The sequence below is a fragment of the Suillus paluster genome (genome assembly GCF_016628075.1).
Source record: "Suillus paluster strain FC165 chromosome Unknown EDB91scaffold_22, whole genome shotgun sequence".
Taxonomy (NCBI): domain Eukaryota; kingdom Fungi; phylum Basidiomycota; class Agaricomycetes; order Boletales; family Suillaceae; genus Suillus; species Suillus paluster.
In genome coordinates, this window is record NW_024537582.1 from 251,995 (window position 1) to 265,528 (window position 13,534).

Below are 13,534 nucleotides of genomic sequence, written 5' to 3' on the forward strand. Positions count from 1 at the left end.
TGGTCAAATACCCTTGCAGCTGTCTCTAGCTGTCTATCGTCTCTGGGTCCGGGCTAAACATGGTTTAGGAAGCGGATAACTTCGACTCCGGCGCAAGTGGAGGCAAGCGGTTCCTAGAACAGGCCAAGTCACTGGGTCAGCTTGGCCCAGTCATTTTATGATGGAAGGTCCGAAAATCGTCCCTTTAGGTCTGGCTGAGGGAGAGTGGTGGCCTGGACAAGGATAAGAATAAAATGCTTCACTCGACATCTACTAGCACCCTGCTTATAATTCGACTGTCGAAAAAATGGTTAACAAGGTCTGTGACTCATCCGTCAATAAGATTCTTCCAACATGTCCTTTCAAGCAAGTGATAGTCTGTGAATTTCACCAAATGGTTGTCTAATAAAGACAAGTATATACTCACCTAGCCTGGCTAGCCTCGTAAGATCTGTTATCATTTGGCTATCATTGAAATATCGAAGAGATTGAAGTTGAAGCTGCCAATGCACGTGACCGCGACGCGTTCGTCAAGAGTCAAGACGCGTCGCTTTTCGGAACCCCATTGATATTCAAGAAGCAACCTTCGTAATTGATTCTAATTGCCGATATGTATGAGGTGAGCGGCAACGCAAGTTTGAACACCAATATTGTAACGCAGCCACCCGATGTTTGTGACTGCGCATCCACCACCTCTTCATGCCTACTTTCTTTTGACTTGCACCCTACTCCGGGGCTCTAAGTCCAGCCACCACCAAGACACAACATCGAATAGTAATGTCTCAGCTACCCTTCTCTTATGCTCTTGTAATCATCACTCTCTCGTTCTGCTTGACATCACTGGCTGCAACTGCAGATGATTGGAGAACTCGATCCATATACCAGGAAAGTCCTCTGTCCACTGAGTGCAACCGCAAAGCGTTGACTTGCCCCGCAGATCATTACAGATAGATTTGCGCTCTATGGCAAGGATAATGGCATTGCTCCTACTGTCCCATGTGATACGACTGCCCGTGAATACTGTGGTGGCTCGTGGAGAGGCGCCATTGACCATTTGGACTACATCAAGCAGATGGGCTTCGATGCGGTTTGGATATCTCCGGTCTTCTCCAACATTGAAGGCATGACCCCTTACGGTGCAGGTTATCACGGGTAAGCATCCTTCAATAATGGTCCCCATATATGTCTGACCATATTCCAGCTACTGGCCTCAAGACCTTTACTCCATTAATCAGCATTTCGGCTCTGCGGACGATCTCAAGAATCTCAGCTCTGCTTTGCATGAGCGACATATGTTCCTCATGCTCGACATTGTCGTTAACCACATGCTTACAACGCTACCTCTGAACGTCACTGCTTCGAGCTTTGATGCACCTCAGAATGGCTCGGCAACGGATATGACGCCTTTCGCAGATACGGATGACTTTCATCCACTATGTTTTATCACGGACTACAACAATCAGACCGATGTTGAACAATGTTGGTTAGGCGACGCCACACTACCGTATGCAGACGTGGATACGGAGAATCCGAGCGTCGTGGGCACACTCCACAGCTGGATTCAAGATGTTGTGTCTAACTTTAGAGTGGACGGTCTAAGGCTCAGCACTGTCAATTTCGTTTCTCCGCAGTTTTGGCAGGATTTCACGCGAGAAGCAGGAGTGTTTACTATCGGAGAGGTATTCCATTTCTCCTCATCGTCATACATAGTGTGACCAATATCGTTGCCAGGTCTTGTCGAACGATGTCAAATACACCAGCGATTACACTCGTGAGCCCACGCGCACAATAAGAAGCTTCGTCTGTTGACATACCTACCACGTCAGACGTCATGGATGCGGTGCTCGATTATCCAACATGGAATGCCCTTGTACCAGCATTGCAGTCCCCAGAGGGAAATCTCTCTGCCTTAACCACCGTCGTAAAGGAGTCGCAGCAGCTTTACGCAAGCAGTACATTCATGACGGGTTCCTTCCTAGATAACCACGACCAAGCGAGATTCAAACATCTAGTCTCAGACGCTGCCGTGAGTCTGAAAGTGCTGCCTAATAATTGTTTGTACTGAACATCTCTGCCGCGCAGCTTGCGGCTAATGCAGCAGTTTGGCCTTTTATACATGATGGCATCCCAATTATATACAATGGTGCGTGACGGCACTTCTACCAACTTGCATAAGTGTAGTCATTGACACTCGACCAGGTCAAGAACAGGGTCTTGCTGGAGGAGACCCACCAGCAAACCATGAAGCGTGAGTGCTAAGTTCTGAGTTCTGCTCAAAATTTGACGGTGAGGGACACGGGGGCTAAAGTATCTGGACGACGAGATACAGCAATGAAAGTGCCGAGTACCTTGCGTTCAAGAACCTGAATCGTGCTCGCAAAATTGCAATGGCTGCCAACACCTACTTTCTGATAACACCGGTGGGTCAATTGAATGCTTATTTCTGTTCCATCCCAATCCCGTTTCAAATCTAGATGGAGTTCCTCGAAACCAATACCAATAACACGCTCGCAATATGGAAACCTCCAATGCTCACCCTTCTCACGAACGCAGGTTCTACCTCAGCGCGTTGGAACGTCACGCACAAAATTTTCAGGCCTCACCAGCATATCGTTGATGTGTTGACGTGTGTCGTTCATGTGGCGGATGAAAGCGGCGGCGTGACTGTGGGGAGCCCCGCGGGGCTGCCAAAGGTTGGTACGAACTTGTGTTGTCCCAAACTTGGAATGGTTACGAATGCGTGCAGGTATTCATGCCAGTTGCAACACTGGAAAATAGTCCCGACTTATGTCCTGCGAGTGACCTGAGTGGGGAATCAGTAACTCGGACTCTCTCGCGGTGGATGGCAGCATACATCATTGCATGTGTCATCCTCCTCCTATGACCCGTGGCCTACAATTCATCACTTGTGATTGGTAATTGCTCTACGCTCACTACCCTCATTTTATAAGCAACTCTAGAATTCTTGCTACAATACTTATCACCGGGCATAGCGCATGTCCATACTACTTAGACTAAGTAAATAATCACGGACACCTCTCCTAGAGCCTCTGTCCGATACTTGAACAAATGTTTTAGCTTTCCTCTGGTAGTTTTGCGTCTTCTAAAGAAAAATGCATACTGAGGAGTCACGCGCCACGTAAAATAATGCGCATGTGTTGCTTGAAACACAGTATAGGTAACTAACGTTAGCTAACACTTGTCATCGGATTTGTCGCCGCGGCTGCAGAATGGGATGGTCCATTGAGAATCCGATATACAGAGCATGCCTCTAATTTTTGCAAATTTCGGGCAATACTTTAGCATGAATAGCTATTGACGGATGTCCGCCTCCGCGAACACTGCCCATTGCTGATTTGCCACCCGCTCTTCCCAGTGTTGATGAACCAGTGCAGGTCTCTGCTTTTGTTGAATTAGTACAGCTTCCTGCTCCTGCCTTTCTAACTGGATGCTAGACGACCGGCGGAGACAAGGACTGCGAGAAAAATGGTCGTATGTCAGCACAAATATACCGCGGTGATTCTCACCGCTTAGCCTTCTGCTCATCGTCAGCCACGTTCAAGGTGAACTCATTCGCCGTGTGATGTGAGCTGCCATATAGTTGTTAGCGAGTCAACAGATCATTATAAAGGACATTTATGTACCGCTTGAGTGACTTGTCATCCATCAAAGTTAGTAAAAAAGATATACACACTCAGTGAAGGAAAATTGGGTGTGCAAGTGAGTGGCTAAAGGGTCTACATAGCCAAACACGTACACATAAGAAATAGCTGCTTCAATCGCATTTTCCGCAACGAATCTACCCCTGCGATACAAGAGGTGTGCGTTCGGCAGATCTTGCTGTAACAAGCTATAAATTTTGTAGACTCATCTGACACAAGTGTGGGCGTTCGCGTGGCATCCGTCGCATATATTGCGTTCCTGATGGGTCTACTCAATCTGCTGAACGACTTGTGCCGAAAAAAATTCAAATTGCGATGCATATGTAGCAGCTTTACAATTCAACAAAAGTAAACAACTTTCACTATTATGTGTCACGTGACCGAATATTTTGCTGTACGTTTCTACGCTTAGATTAGATCACAACGCACTTGTACCATAGCGCTACCCAACCAATTTCACCGTAAGGGACAAACGATACCACCATGTCTGACTGGGGTAAAAACCACAATTTCATCATTCGTATATATTACTACAACGCTCATCACGATCATACACAGAATCTGACAACGCGCCTGCTCCAGCTGCGCCATCGATCGCGACCAAGAAACCCGTAAAGAGCAAATGGGAAGGCGAAGACGAAGAAGAATCATCTCCAGCGGTACGCTCCTCCCTTTATCTCACCAATCGCCGTCTCATCCTCCCTAGAGCGACTGGGACGCATCCTCAGACGAAGACTCTTCAGACGACGTTAAACCAGCCTCTGCACCTGTAGCACCCATCAAAAAGAAAGGAACGGTGAAACAGAAGATTGCAGAGAAAGAAGCTGCGAAAGCTGCGCGCGGGGGTGATGATGTGGAGTATGATGAAGACTCGGTTCTTGATCCGCGCGAGAAGGCGAGGTTGGATAGAGAGCGGGAGATTCAAGCTGATTTGGACAATGCCGCGTCGCTTTTTGGGGCTGCTGGTCTTGGAGGTGGGTTCTTTCCGTTGGTGGTTTCGGGTTTGGGTTTGAGCTGACGCCCGCGGTATTTAACTTTACAGGATCATCGTCATCCGAATTAGACGCGCTGATCTCCGCTAATCCTCGTACGAAAGAGGATTTCGAGGATTTCTCGACAAGAATTATCGAGTTTATTGTTAAGCGACATCAAAACAAGCCTCTATACGCGTCGTTCGTAGAACATCACGTCCGAGAGCTCTGTCAGCCTTTGAAGGATGTGGAGATCAGGAAAGCTGCCAGTGGGCTTACGACGCTTGCGAACGAGAAACAGAAGGAGCAGCGAGACAAGGCAAGCGGGAAGAAGAAAGTCAAAGCTGCTACGAAGCCTGTTCTCGGATCAGCCAAAGTCTCGAATAAGTGAGTCTATAGTCTTGATCAGTCGCTGAACGATTGCTGATCGTGTCTTAGATTTGATACCGGGGTGTATGAGGAAGCGCTGGATGATTTCGGTACCAACCAAGATGATTTCATGTAGAATAGTACCTGCGCATCTACTACATCACGTATGAGTAGTTTTTTTTGCGTTTAGTAGGAGCGGGTATCACAGAGCTCAGTCATCCTCGTCCCCTTCATCCTCGCTCGCTTCTTCATCGTTGACGAGGCCGACTAACCCTGCGCCTTCTTTCTCCTTCAGAACTCGTCCGGCTTCGCTGAGCTTTGACGCGAATGCTCTCCGCGCGCCGGAGTTGGCGCCAACGTCCCATATTTGTAGTTTTGCTCTAGATCCAGCTGCAGCGATCGTGAGAGGGTCGTCTGGCGAAAACACCGCCGAAAAGACTTTGCCCTGAAATCGCGAGTTGGATTGTAATAGCAGAATAAAATAAAATACTGACCACTTCCATGTCCCTCGACGCAACCATGCTCACAGACGGTTTGCCTCCAGCAGTCTGGTCCACGTTCCAAACTTTGACGAGTTTGTCCGTCCCTCCAGTGCATATACAACCGCGCAGCAACGGACTTACGTCCAGGGCCGATACGGCGCCATCATGAGCTGAGAGCGTGAACCGTGCAGGCGATGGGGATTTAAGATCTGTAGGAAGCGTGCGTGCATCAAAGTTGAGTACGAGACCATTTTCTAACGAGACCTAAGAGCCCATCAATAAAAATCAAAATATTATGCAGATCGACACTGACATAGAAAGCATGGGTTTCCCAAGGATCCCATCGCAAAGCCTCAACATCAGCACCAAGCACCGCCCCGACGCCCGTATCCGGAGCCCTAGAATCAAACACGCGTACCGTCCTATCATAACCCCCAGACAACAATACCGTCGGTTCTTTCTCATTCCACTGCACAGCCTGCACCTTATCCTTATGCACCCCAAAGCTCCTTATCGCACCCTCGCCATCCACCACCGGACGAGACAAATCCCATAGCTTCACGGTACGATCCGCAGACGCGCTCGCGAGCATGTGTCGATGTGTACGGTTCCATGAGAGACCAAGGACAGCGTCGACATGGTATGCGTCTGAAGAAGGACGGTGTTTTGTCCTTTTGCGCTTTTTTTTACCTGTTCCTGCAGGGACTGGTACGTGAGCGGCTGTTTTGTCAGGTCTACCGAGGACCATGTCGGGATACATGCTCTCCATGACGTCTAATGACCATATCTCGATTTCAGGATCGAGAGTCCCGACGGCGATGTAGTTGCCGAATTTTGGTGGGGTGTCATCTGAAGATGAGGAGGATGTGGGTGGGAAATCAAGCCATTCGAGACAGAGGGGGAAGTTGGGGAGCATGAGATCGTGATGGACGTAGAGGTTGTCTTGGGATTCGTCGTAGACGTAGATCTCGAGTTGGGAGACATCGTCTTCGGTTTTGGCGGTGACAAGAAGGTTGTCTGTTGAGAGGACTTCGAGTTCTGAACGCTCGTCGTCTTCAGGATCCTGTATGGGGTGAGATGAGGGAGGAAAAGGAAAAGAGATCGTACGTCTTTGAGTGTGATGTATGGATCGTCTTGGTTATCTCTGTAGAATGTCAGTCCTTTGATGTTGCTGAATGGACCCATGCCTGCGAAAGATCAGCGCTGGATGTGCAAATCGAACCCACACACATACCATCTTCTTTTACGTCGTCCTCGTCATATTCATCCAACTTATATTGCGCAAGATCATCCCCCTTCGCAGGTACATCATCAACTTTAACATCACCATCCACCTCCATCGACACCTCCATCGACACATCCTCCTCGCTTTCCAACGCCGCATCAGCAATAACATCGAGACCACATATAAGATAACACACTCGACCCATGCATCATCCTCATCCGCATCATCCGCCTCAGCGCCCTCCGCGCCCTTTCCCATACTTTTTGCAGCATTATGCGCGCGCTCAAGCTCTATCCGGGCATCCTCGAGCTCAATGCGTGCGAGGGCGCTGACGCGCTCGAGTTCCTTCTCGTCGAGTACATACTTGGAAGGCTGCTTCGCTGAAACGCCGCGTTTTACCCTGGGGTTGAGTTAGATGGGAGCGGGAGGTGTGGTTGGGTTTAGTTACCATGATACGCAGGAGATGAGGTTGCTCATCGTTTGGGATGATGAGCACCGAATCTCATTTTTTTGTGATTATAATCACGTGACTGCTAAGATTTAAGTGATGTCATGAAGACCTCCCATTTTAGTCCAACTCCATCATTCAGACTACCATGTCATCTACTGCTACCACAAATTTGTCGGTATTGTACTCCAACCTCTTAGCACTCCGTCACGCCCTGTGGCAACAGGAACATCATTCTGTCGTGCGAGGATTGGAATGCAATGTTGCAAGATAGAGATCGGCGAGCCGATTCCTAAAGAACTTGAAAATGATGCCAAAACAGGGCGCACCCATTCTCCTTCAACGCAATTGATCTATCTGGACACCTTGGTGCCAAGTTGCTGAATGGAGCGACATCGATGGTCATCCGCTCGGTATATGAGAGCTTGTTTAACAGGTTCCCTTGGAGTGAGCGCAACCTTATCATCCATGGGTCCGCTGGTATCGGTCAGTCGACGTCCTTCCTCAATTGCCGCTGCTTGATCCGGCCAATTACCCTTAGGGAAGACATATTTCTTGTCATATGTCCTCGTCAGGCGACTTCTCGCTCGCCAGCCGGTAACCTACCAGATCGATGAACCAGACTCGCCCGTCCTGTGCTTCACCTGTAAGTCCTTGCCCGTTGCTTTCCCTTTTATTCTCTTCCCTGTTTTACTCCCTCTTTCCGTTGTACCCATGCATCCTCCGAAACATTGAAAATACCCACTGACATACCACTACAGATACATTATACATACACCCTCCCCCAACCTTTCGAGGCCGCATGATCCGCTTCTCATACGAGCTATTCGTCGGTACCTGATGTCCCTCTCCAGAACTCGATCCAGCTGCGGAGGCGATGCTAACGAAAATCGCAATGTGTGACTAGCTGACGAGGCTGACCTCAAGGATCGCGAGAAGGGATCATTATTTCGATTTCTTCTCCCCATCCGTAGGGTTAACTCGCCAAGTACTGTTACTTTTTCTAGTTCTTTGTCTGACAGGCTGATCCCGAGGATGGCATGCAGAGTATGCACCCTCATATTTTTCTTGCCCATCCGTGGGGTCAACTGTGTATTCTATCACGTTCTCTGCTGGCCACTATCCTGATTCCTCATGAACGATAATACTCCGTGTCACCTTCTCGCACGTGCCCAATGATAGCATTGACGGTCTAATGCATTTGTTCTTTTAAGCTAGTCTGACTTGGCCTATTGTAGCTTACGCTAGAGTGGGTCAACGCGCACCAACGAACTCGCCGAGATCAATGACAGGGCTGGGCCATATGCGAAAGAACCTGCTCGTGCACCCTTCGCGGTCCAGTTGTTAATGTGGGAAATCCCTTTCTACTCGTCAAGTCATGTCACGGACGCTAGTGTGTACATCGCAAGGACGTTGCCACATACATATCACCAGCGCACTTGCGAGTTCAAGGTAAGGAGATCGCCATCATGTGAAGCGAGTTGGAATACCTGGGGACTGGCGACACATATGATCGAATACAAAACTGAGTACTGAGGCTTGATTTTTTAGATCTTGAGGTATGCAAGCTTAAGTGTGAGGAATTCGGGATTATACTGTTTATACATATGTCGTGGATTGAAACAGGACAATACTAGGTAACAACTGGGTCTGTGAGAGCGTATATACAGGGTAAAGTTGAAGAAACACTTCGCGAGAGGATTGGAAGATGGTAAGTAGCACTAATGTGAAGTCAAATCATTCAACGTCGGGCAGGGGGTACGGATTTTTCATCAGCCGCTCGTACTTTGCGTTCAACTTCATCAAGCTCCTAATATACCCGAAAATGTTCCCGTGAATGGCAGCATCGTGCAGCGCCAGCGGATCCGCATCACGGCGCTCGAAAAATGTCCTATAAACTTTCTTCAGCGCCTGTTTCTCAGAATCATTCCTGCAATTCATGAACCCATAATCGAACGCAAAGGGAGATCTAACTGCAGCCTTCGCGTTCTCTTCATCAGTCCGGATGGCAAACTGCTTGAGGCTCCAGACAGACTTGTTCGTATTATGGCCCTGCAGGGCGTCCCCAAGGTTTCGAACGTTTACGGAAATTCCCTTCTCATGGAAGAGATTAAGGATACGTGCGGAGGAGAAGGCGTCACAAAATTCGTCGAATGTGCATTTGGTAATGAGGCCCTGGTAAAGTCTACCCAGACACATCTCCTCCGCTTCGTTGGCGCATGAGCAGAACCCAAAGGGTATCCAGAGGCTATGGAACGGTGCAGGGTACCATTTACTCAAGAGCAATTCATAGAACAAATGGCACATCCGTTTGTCCCGGGGCATCCTAGCTATGCTGGTTCTTATGTCCTCCGGCGAGTCGGTCTCTGCGCCTCCAGTGAAGTGCCATGCGCGCCGAATCATGATATCGCGTTCGTCATTCAACTGGCTGTCGGTAGCAGCCTGAGGAGACGTAGTAAGGAGGTGTTGGTTCTGCAGGAACCAAGGAAAGTAACCGCCTCTGGACTGAGCGGGAATCTGGGAGTATGCTGCTTTGATCTCTTCTACAAGCACACCCCTGACTCGCCAATCATTGATGGTCTTTGCAGGAATATCCATGCGTTCTATCAACCCTACAAATGAGATATGCAATAATGTATCAGGTGAATTCTAATCATGGTAGAGGGGGGCTCGACTCCTCATACCAATATACAAGCCGAAAAGTTTGCTGTTATTCTCCGCCGTGAGGGCACGGTCAAACCCATAATCCTTGCAAGTCTGTGGATCGTGCGGTAGAAGGTCATTTCTGACTGCGAGTGCTAGGTGGTCTGCGGTGTTGATGGGGCGACGGGGTTTGCAGGCAAAGATGTGCCGTACCCAATCAGACTTTTGGCAAGTGATAGAGCAGTACCAGACTTTGTGACAACCAGAGCAGCGCTTAAGCTTGCTGGAGGGCTCGATACACGCATTGCATTCACGAACCATTGAGGATGACAGGCTAGATGATGAAGGTTGTGTTTAAAGTGCTCCCGTCCCCATAAGCGCCCATCGTGCCATTAAAGTTAAAGCCAGAATAACATGCACGAACTTGGTGCTACGTACCAGTGATGTGCACTGTGACATGAAGAAGTACGGATTTGCTACATAAATAAAAATCTATTTCGCTATGCCATACTACTTGTGCGTGGGATGTGGGCTTCTACAATTACCCTGAATGTGGTGCTGTAGAAGATGATCGATGATCGCTAGTTATAAGTAGACTCGAACATGATTTCTGCCATTTAACAAACTGTATTTTGCTTGAAGAGTATCACGAGGCACCACGCCCATCTTGAACATGCTGCACTTGATCAGACTGTCATTCAAGTTGGTGGCAGATATATGTACAAGATGAGGCAGACTAAGTAGGTCGACGGGTCGATGTGTCGTGCACAGGCCGCCGGCGAGATGAGGCGCTGAGGTCCTGCAGTGGATAAGTTTTGAATGAACATGACACTAATTGGTCGATGGGTTGACGGGTCGTGTATGGGCGGTGAGACAGCAGCGTGAATAGATAGGCGGGGACGGGGCTGCTGGCCACGCACGACTGAGATGAGGGTGAGAGTTGCACTTTGCAATGATCAATCCGTCACCTGCTGCAGCTCGCTGACCACAAATTTGGAGCGTCATGCACCATCATCGTGTACCGTACCGTGACATAGATCAAAGTGTTGATTATGTCATGGTACACAATTGACTTAAGATAGACCAGGAAAGTTTGAGGGTGCGAGTTGATGATGCATCGATGAGCCACGTATCACACAGGCCTAGGTGGTGAGTTTATATAGTAATATGAGACGAGACGAGGTATCGCTCACGAACAACGCTCGGTTGAAGGGCAGGTATTTACGAAAAAGTCGAGTGATCGAGCGGTGTTTGGATCCAAGGCCATCGTCAAAATGCCACAAAACAAGACCAAATAACATTTGCAACGGTTCAAATCAAAATCGACCACCGACGCGTTTGCGACGTGCTTCTCTTGAATTCGTGTGTCCTAAAGCTGCAAAAGGCTTTACTCGAGAGAGTTGTGTGATAATCGAGTACGTTTGAATTGGCATTAAAGACTGAACTATCTTCCACTGACACCACGTGAGTAGTCGAGCTCAGTAGATATTTGTGACTGATTCGAGGCAATCATCTCCGCGAGTGAAATTACCCTCACCTCAACGTGTTTTGGAGTCAAGCATTCACTAGACGATTCACGATTGCCCGATTAACACAGTAACTGCGTACGATGAATATGCAATATTCAGTTTAGGTGTCGTCTGTGTTAGATCTTCTCCCGGCACTAATCTATTTCTCTCCAACTTATAAAACGCAGCAAGGATCCTCTCACACATACCCTAGTCGAACTCTGGTCGGCCTCTTTGTGGACTAATGAGCATCACGCAGGAACGACATGTACTCTTGCACCGAATCGCGATTGTCATAGTGATGTCCACCTTGCAGTTTTGCTTGTCAAATCACAAGTGATCCTCAAGGACGCTCACATAGCCAATACCTTGAAGCATACGAGGCCAAAGACCAGCTAGATATGTATTGGTGCGCTCGAGCTTTTATAGGTTGATTTTATACCCACGTGATTGACGCGTCGCGATCAACTTGGTTGGCAAGCACGCACAAATATCCTAGGAGTATAAATATCGCGGATCGCCTGTAGAACCGCTCGCCTTCGAATATCTTGCCAGCGAACTCTACACCTGACGATATTCGCACACTATGATCTCCGTCACTTACGTCGCCTCACGAATTGCTATAACTGGGTTCCTATCGGTGTCGTTTTTCCCAAAAACCGTCATCACTCCTACGCTTCAGGTTCTGCGCGATCCCAAGAAGGTTTCCGCCAAACGTTTCATGTCGACGTTTTGCATGTCAACCATAAGCCTCCTTCTGGCCGCCGACGAAGTCGCACGAAGGTTTCTCGCCCACGAAACACATGCACCCTTCACTGGCGCTAACGCTACTGACGACACGCCCACTGCTCTGAGTGGTCGCCCGCCCTCCGACTTAGCACTTCCAGACGACCACGAACCCTCAAAAGAACGAAAGGTCGACGATCCATGCACGACAGAATCCCCAGTTTCAGCTTCGCCATCTTTCCTTCATTCTTTTTCACCATCTTCGTCAACTGTATTCAATCCCGACTCGACGCCTTCCACCATTATCGATTTGCCGATCTCCCCCTCTAGTTATTGTAACCGCCTATCAATCTTGTCTGACAACACCCTCGTGGACGACCACGACGACATGTCCTCTGACGACACCTCGTACACGAAAGACCTTGAGTGGTCTGGTGACGAAAGGACTTTCCACGAGGTAGGGAGCCTTTATCATAGCCTATATTTGTGTCGCCTAATGCTTTTGTCCCTACAGGACAACTATATTACAGCACACCCTACGCATGTATCAGCACACCCTATCGCAACGGCTATTTCGACTACAACACAATTTACGCCTGAACCAACACGGCCTTCGCATGTACCACCACACCCTACACACGAACCACCACACCCTACGCACGATAAGCACGGACGCCACTTCGACATTCTACCCCCAACAACAACAACCATCGCCATCCTACCCCCAACAATCACAACCATCGCCATCGACCAAGATCTTTTTTGTCCGTCGAACCTTCGACCATGTGCTCTAGTCGATGAAATCCGAACGACCTCGATGAATACTAACCTTCCTCTTCCCCGATATGTCCACCCCAAGGACATATTGCTCCAGAAGCCAAAGGCCACGCCCTCCCTCCGCAAGCTCAAGTTTAGCATACAGGAAAAGGTATGAACAGGCCTGTTGCTAGACTACGCTACTCACCATAATTTGTTAGCGCACACCTAGAGTTTCTCGATTAAACGCTGCCTGCGACAGCATCGCGCGTTCTCACTCCAGGCGACACGCCAACGTGATCGGTCAGTATCTCTCGTGACGTCTATATTGTTTGTTGATTTCAGTCCAACTAGTAGGTCACCTCACGCAAGAGTACGACCGGATTCGCGCTGACCACGCTGCTCTCCTCGACGACTGGGTTACTGCAATGGCGGAGGTGGGACTTACCTCAGTGCTGACTGGACACCACCCGACGTCGCCAGGATCACCGCCGCTTCTTCCCAGTGTTGATACAATCACAGCTTCAGAGCCTGGTTCACGAATCAAGGCCCGCCTTGCGCCACTCCGCCAACGAACGCGTGCTATCGCAGCGGCTGTTCCAGCCATCACCGCAACATCCTCATTTCCCTGGCAACGCATGTTCTGACGCTACCTTCACGAATCACCATTTCACGCCCGCCCGCCAAGAACACGCCACGATACCATCAGAAGACGACATTTCATGATACTCGAATCACTGACGACGCTCTCCGACAAAGACCATG

The 13,534-nt window shown here is 49.0% G+C and overlaps 5 protein-coding genes across 5 annotated transcripts; 3 read left to right on the forward strand and 2 right to left on the reverse strand.

Moving 5' to 3' along the window:
• Positions 1-759: 759 nt before the first annotated feature.
• On the forward strand, positions 760-3,013 carry EDB91DRAFT_1279968 (glycoside hydrolase family 13 protein; the record flags this gene model as incomplete). The annotated part of the gene is made up of 11 exons (XM_041324712.1): positions 760-868; positions 927-1,131; positions 1,181-1,328; positions 1,359-1,658; positions 1,711-1,750; positions 1,806-2,005; positions 2,062-2,122; positions 2,179-2,227; positions 2,288-2,399; positions 2,454-2,672; positions 2,726-3,013. Coding segments are annotated over 11 exons (1,581 nt in total), but the record flags the coding sequence as incomplete, so codon positions are not given.
• A 1,010-nt stretch (positions 3,014-4,023) lies between these two features.
• EDB91DRAFT_1129541 (translation initiation factor eIF3 subunit) lies at positions 4,024-5,163 on the forward strand. Its single transcript, XM_041318577.1, has 4 exons — positions 4,024-4,137; positions 4,200-4,300; positions 4,348-4,615; positions 4,684-5,163. The coding sequence occupies exons 1-4, from the start codon at positions 4,125-4,127 to the stop codon at positions 5,001-5,003; spliced, it is 702 nt and encodes a 233-aa protein (XP_041177778.1). The 5' UTR covers positions 4,024-4,124; the 3' UTR covers positions 5,004-5,163.
• Positions 5,164-5,192: 29 nt separating this feature from the next.
• On the reverse strand, positions 5,193-7,165 carry EDB91DRAFT_1237070 (transductin family protein/WD-40 repeat family protein; the record flags this gene model as incomplete). The annotated part of the gene is made up of 7 exons (XM_041321538.1): positions 5,193-5,426; positions 5,476-5,727; positions 5,777-6,526; positions 6,571-6,650; positions 6,698-6,831; positions 6,885-7,088; positions 7,137-7,165. 7 exons carry the CDS (start codon positions 7,163-7,165, stop codon positions 5,193-5,195), a joined length of 1,683 nt encoding a protein of 560 aa, XP_041177779.1.
• A 1,658-nt stretch (positions 7,166-8,823) lies between these two features.
• EDB91DRAFT_316409 (uncharacterized protein) lies at positions 8,824-10,355 on the reverse strand. The gene is made up of 2 exons (XM_041326837.1): positions 9,821-10,355; positions 8,824-9,748 (listed from the first exon to the last, which is right to left on the reverse strand). The coding sequence occupies exons 1-2, from the start codon at positions 10,098-10,100 to the stop codon at positions 8,874-8,876; spliced, it is 1,155 nt and encodes a 384-aa protein (XP_041177780.1). The 5' UTR covers positions 10,101-10,355; the 3' UTR covers positions 8,824-8,873.
• Positions 10,356-11,873: 1,518 nt separating this feature from the next.
• EDB91DRAFT_1247876 (uncharacterized protein) lies at positions 11,874-13,495 on the forward strand (the record flags this gene model as incomplete). The annotated part of the gene is made up of 5 exons (XM_041322860.1): positions 11,874-12,470; positions 12,528-12,941; positions 12,991-13,072; positions 13,124-13,206; positions 13,253-13,495. 5 exons carry the CDS (start codon positions 11,874-11,876, stop codon positions 13,493-13,495), a joined length of 1,419 nt encoding a protein of 472 aa, XP_041177781.1.
• Between the last annotated feature and the right edge of the window lie 39 nt (positions 13,496-13,534).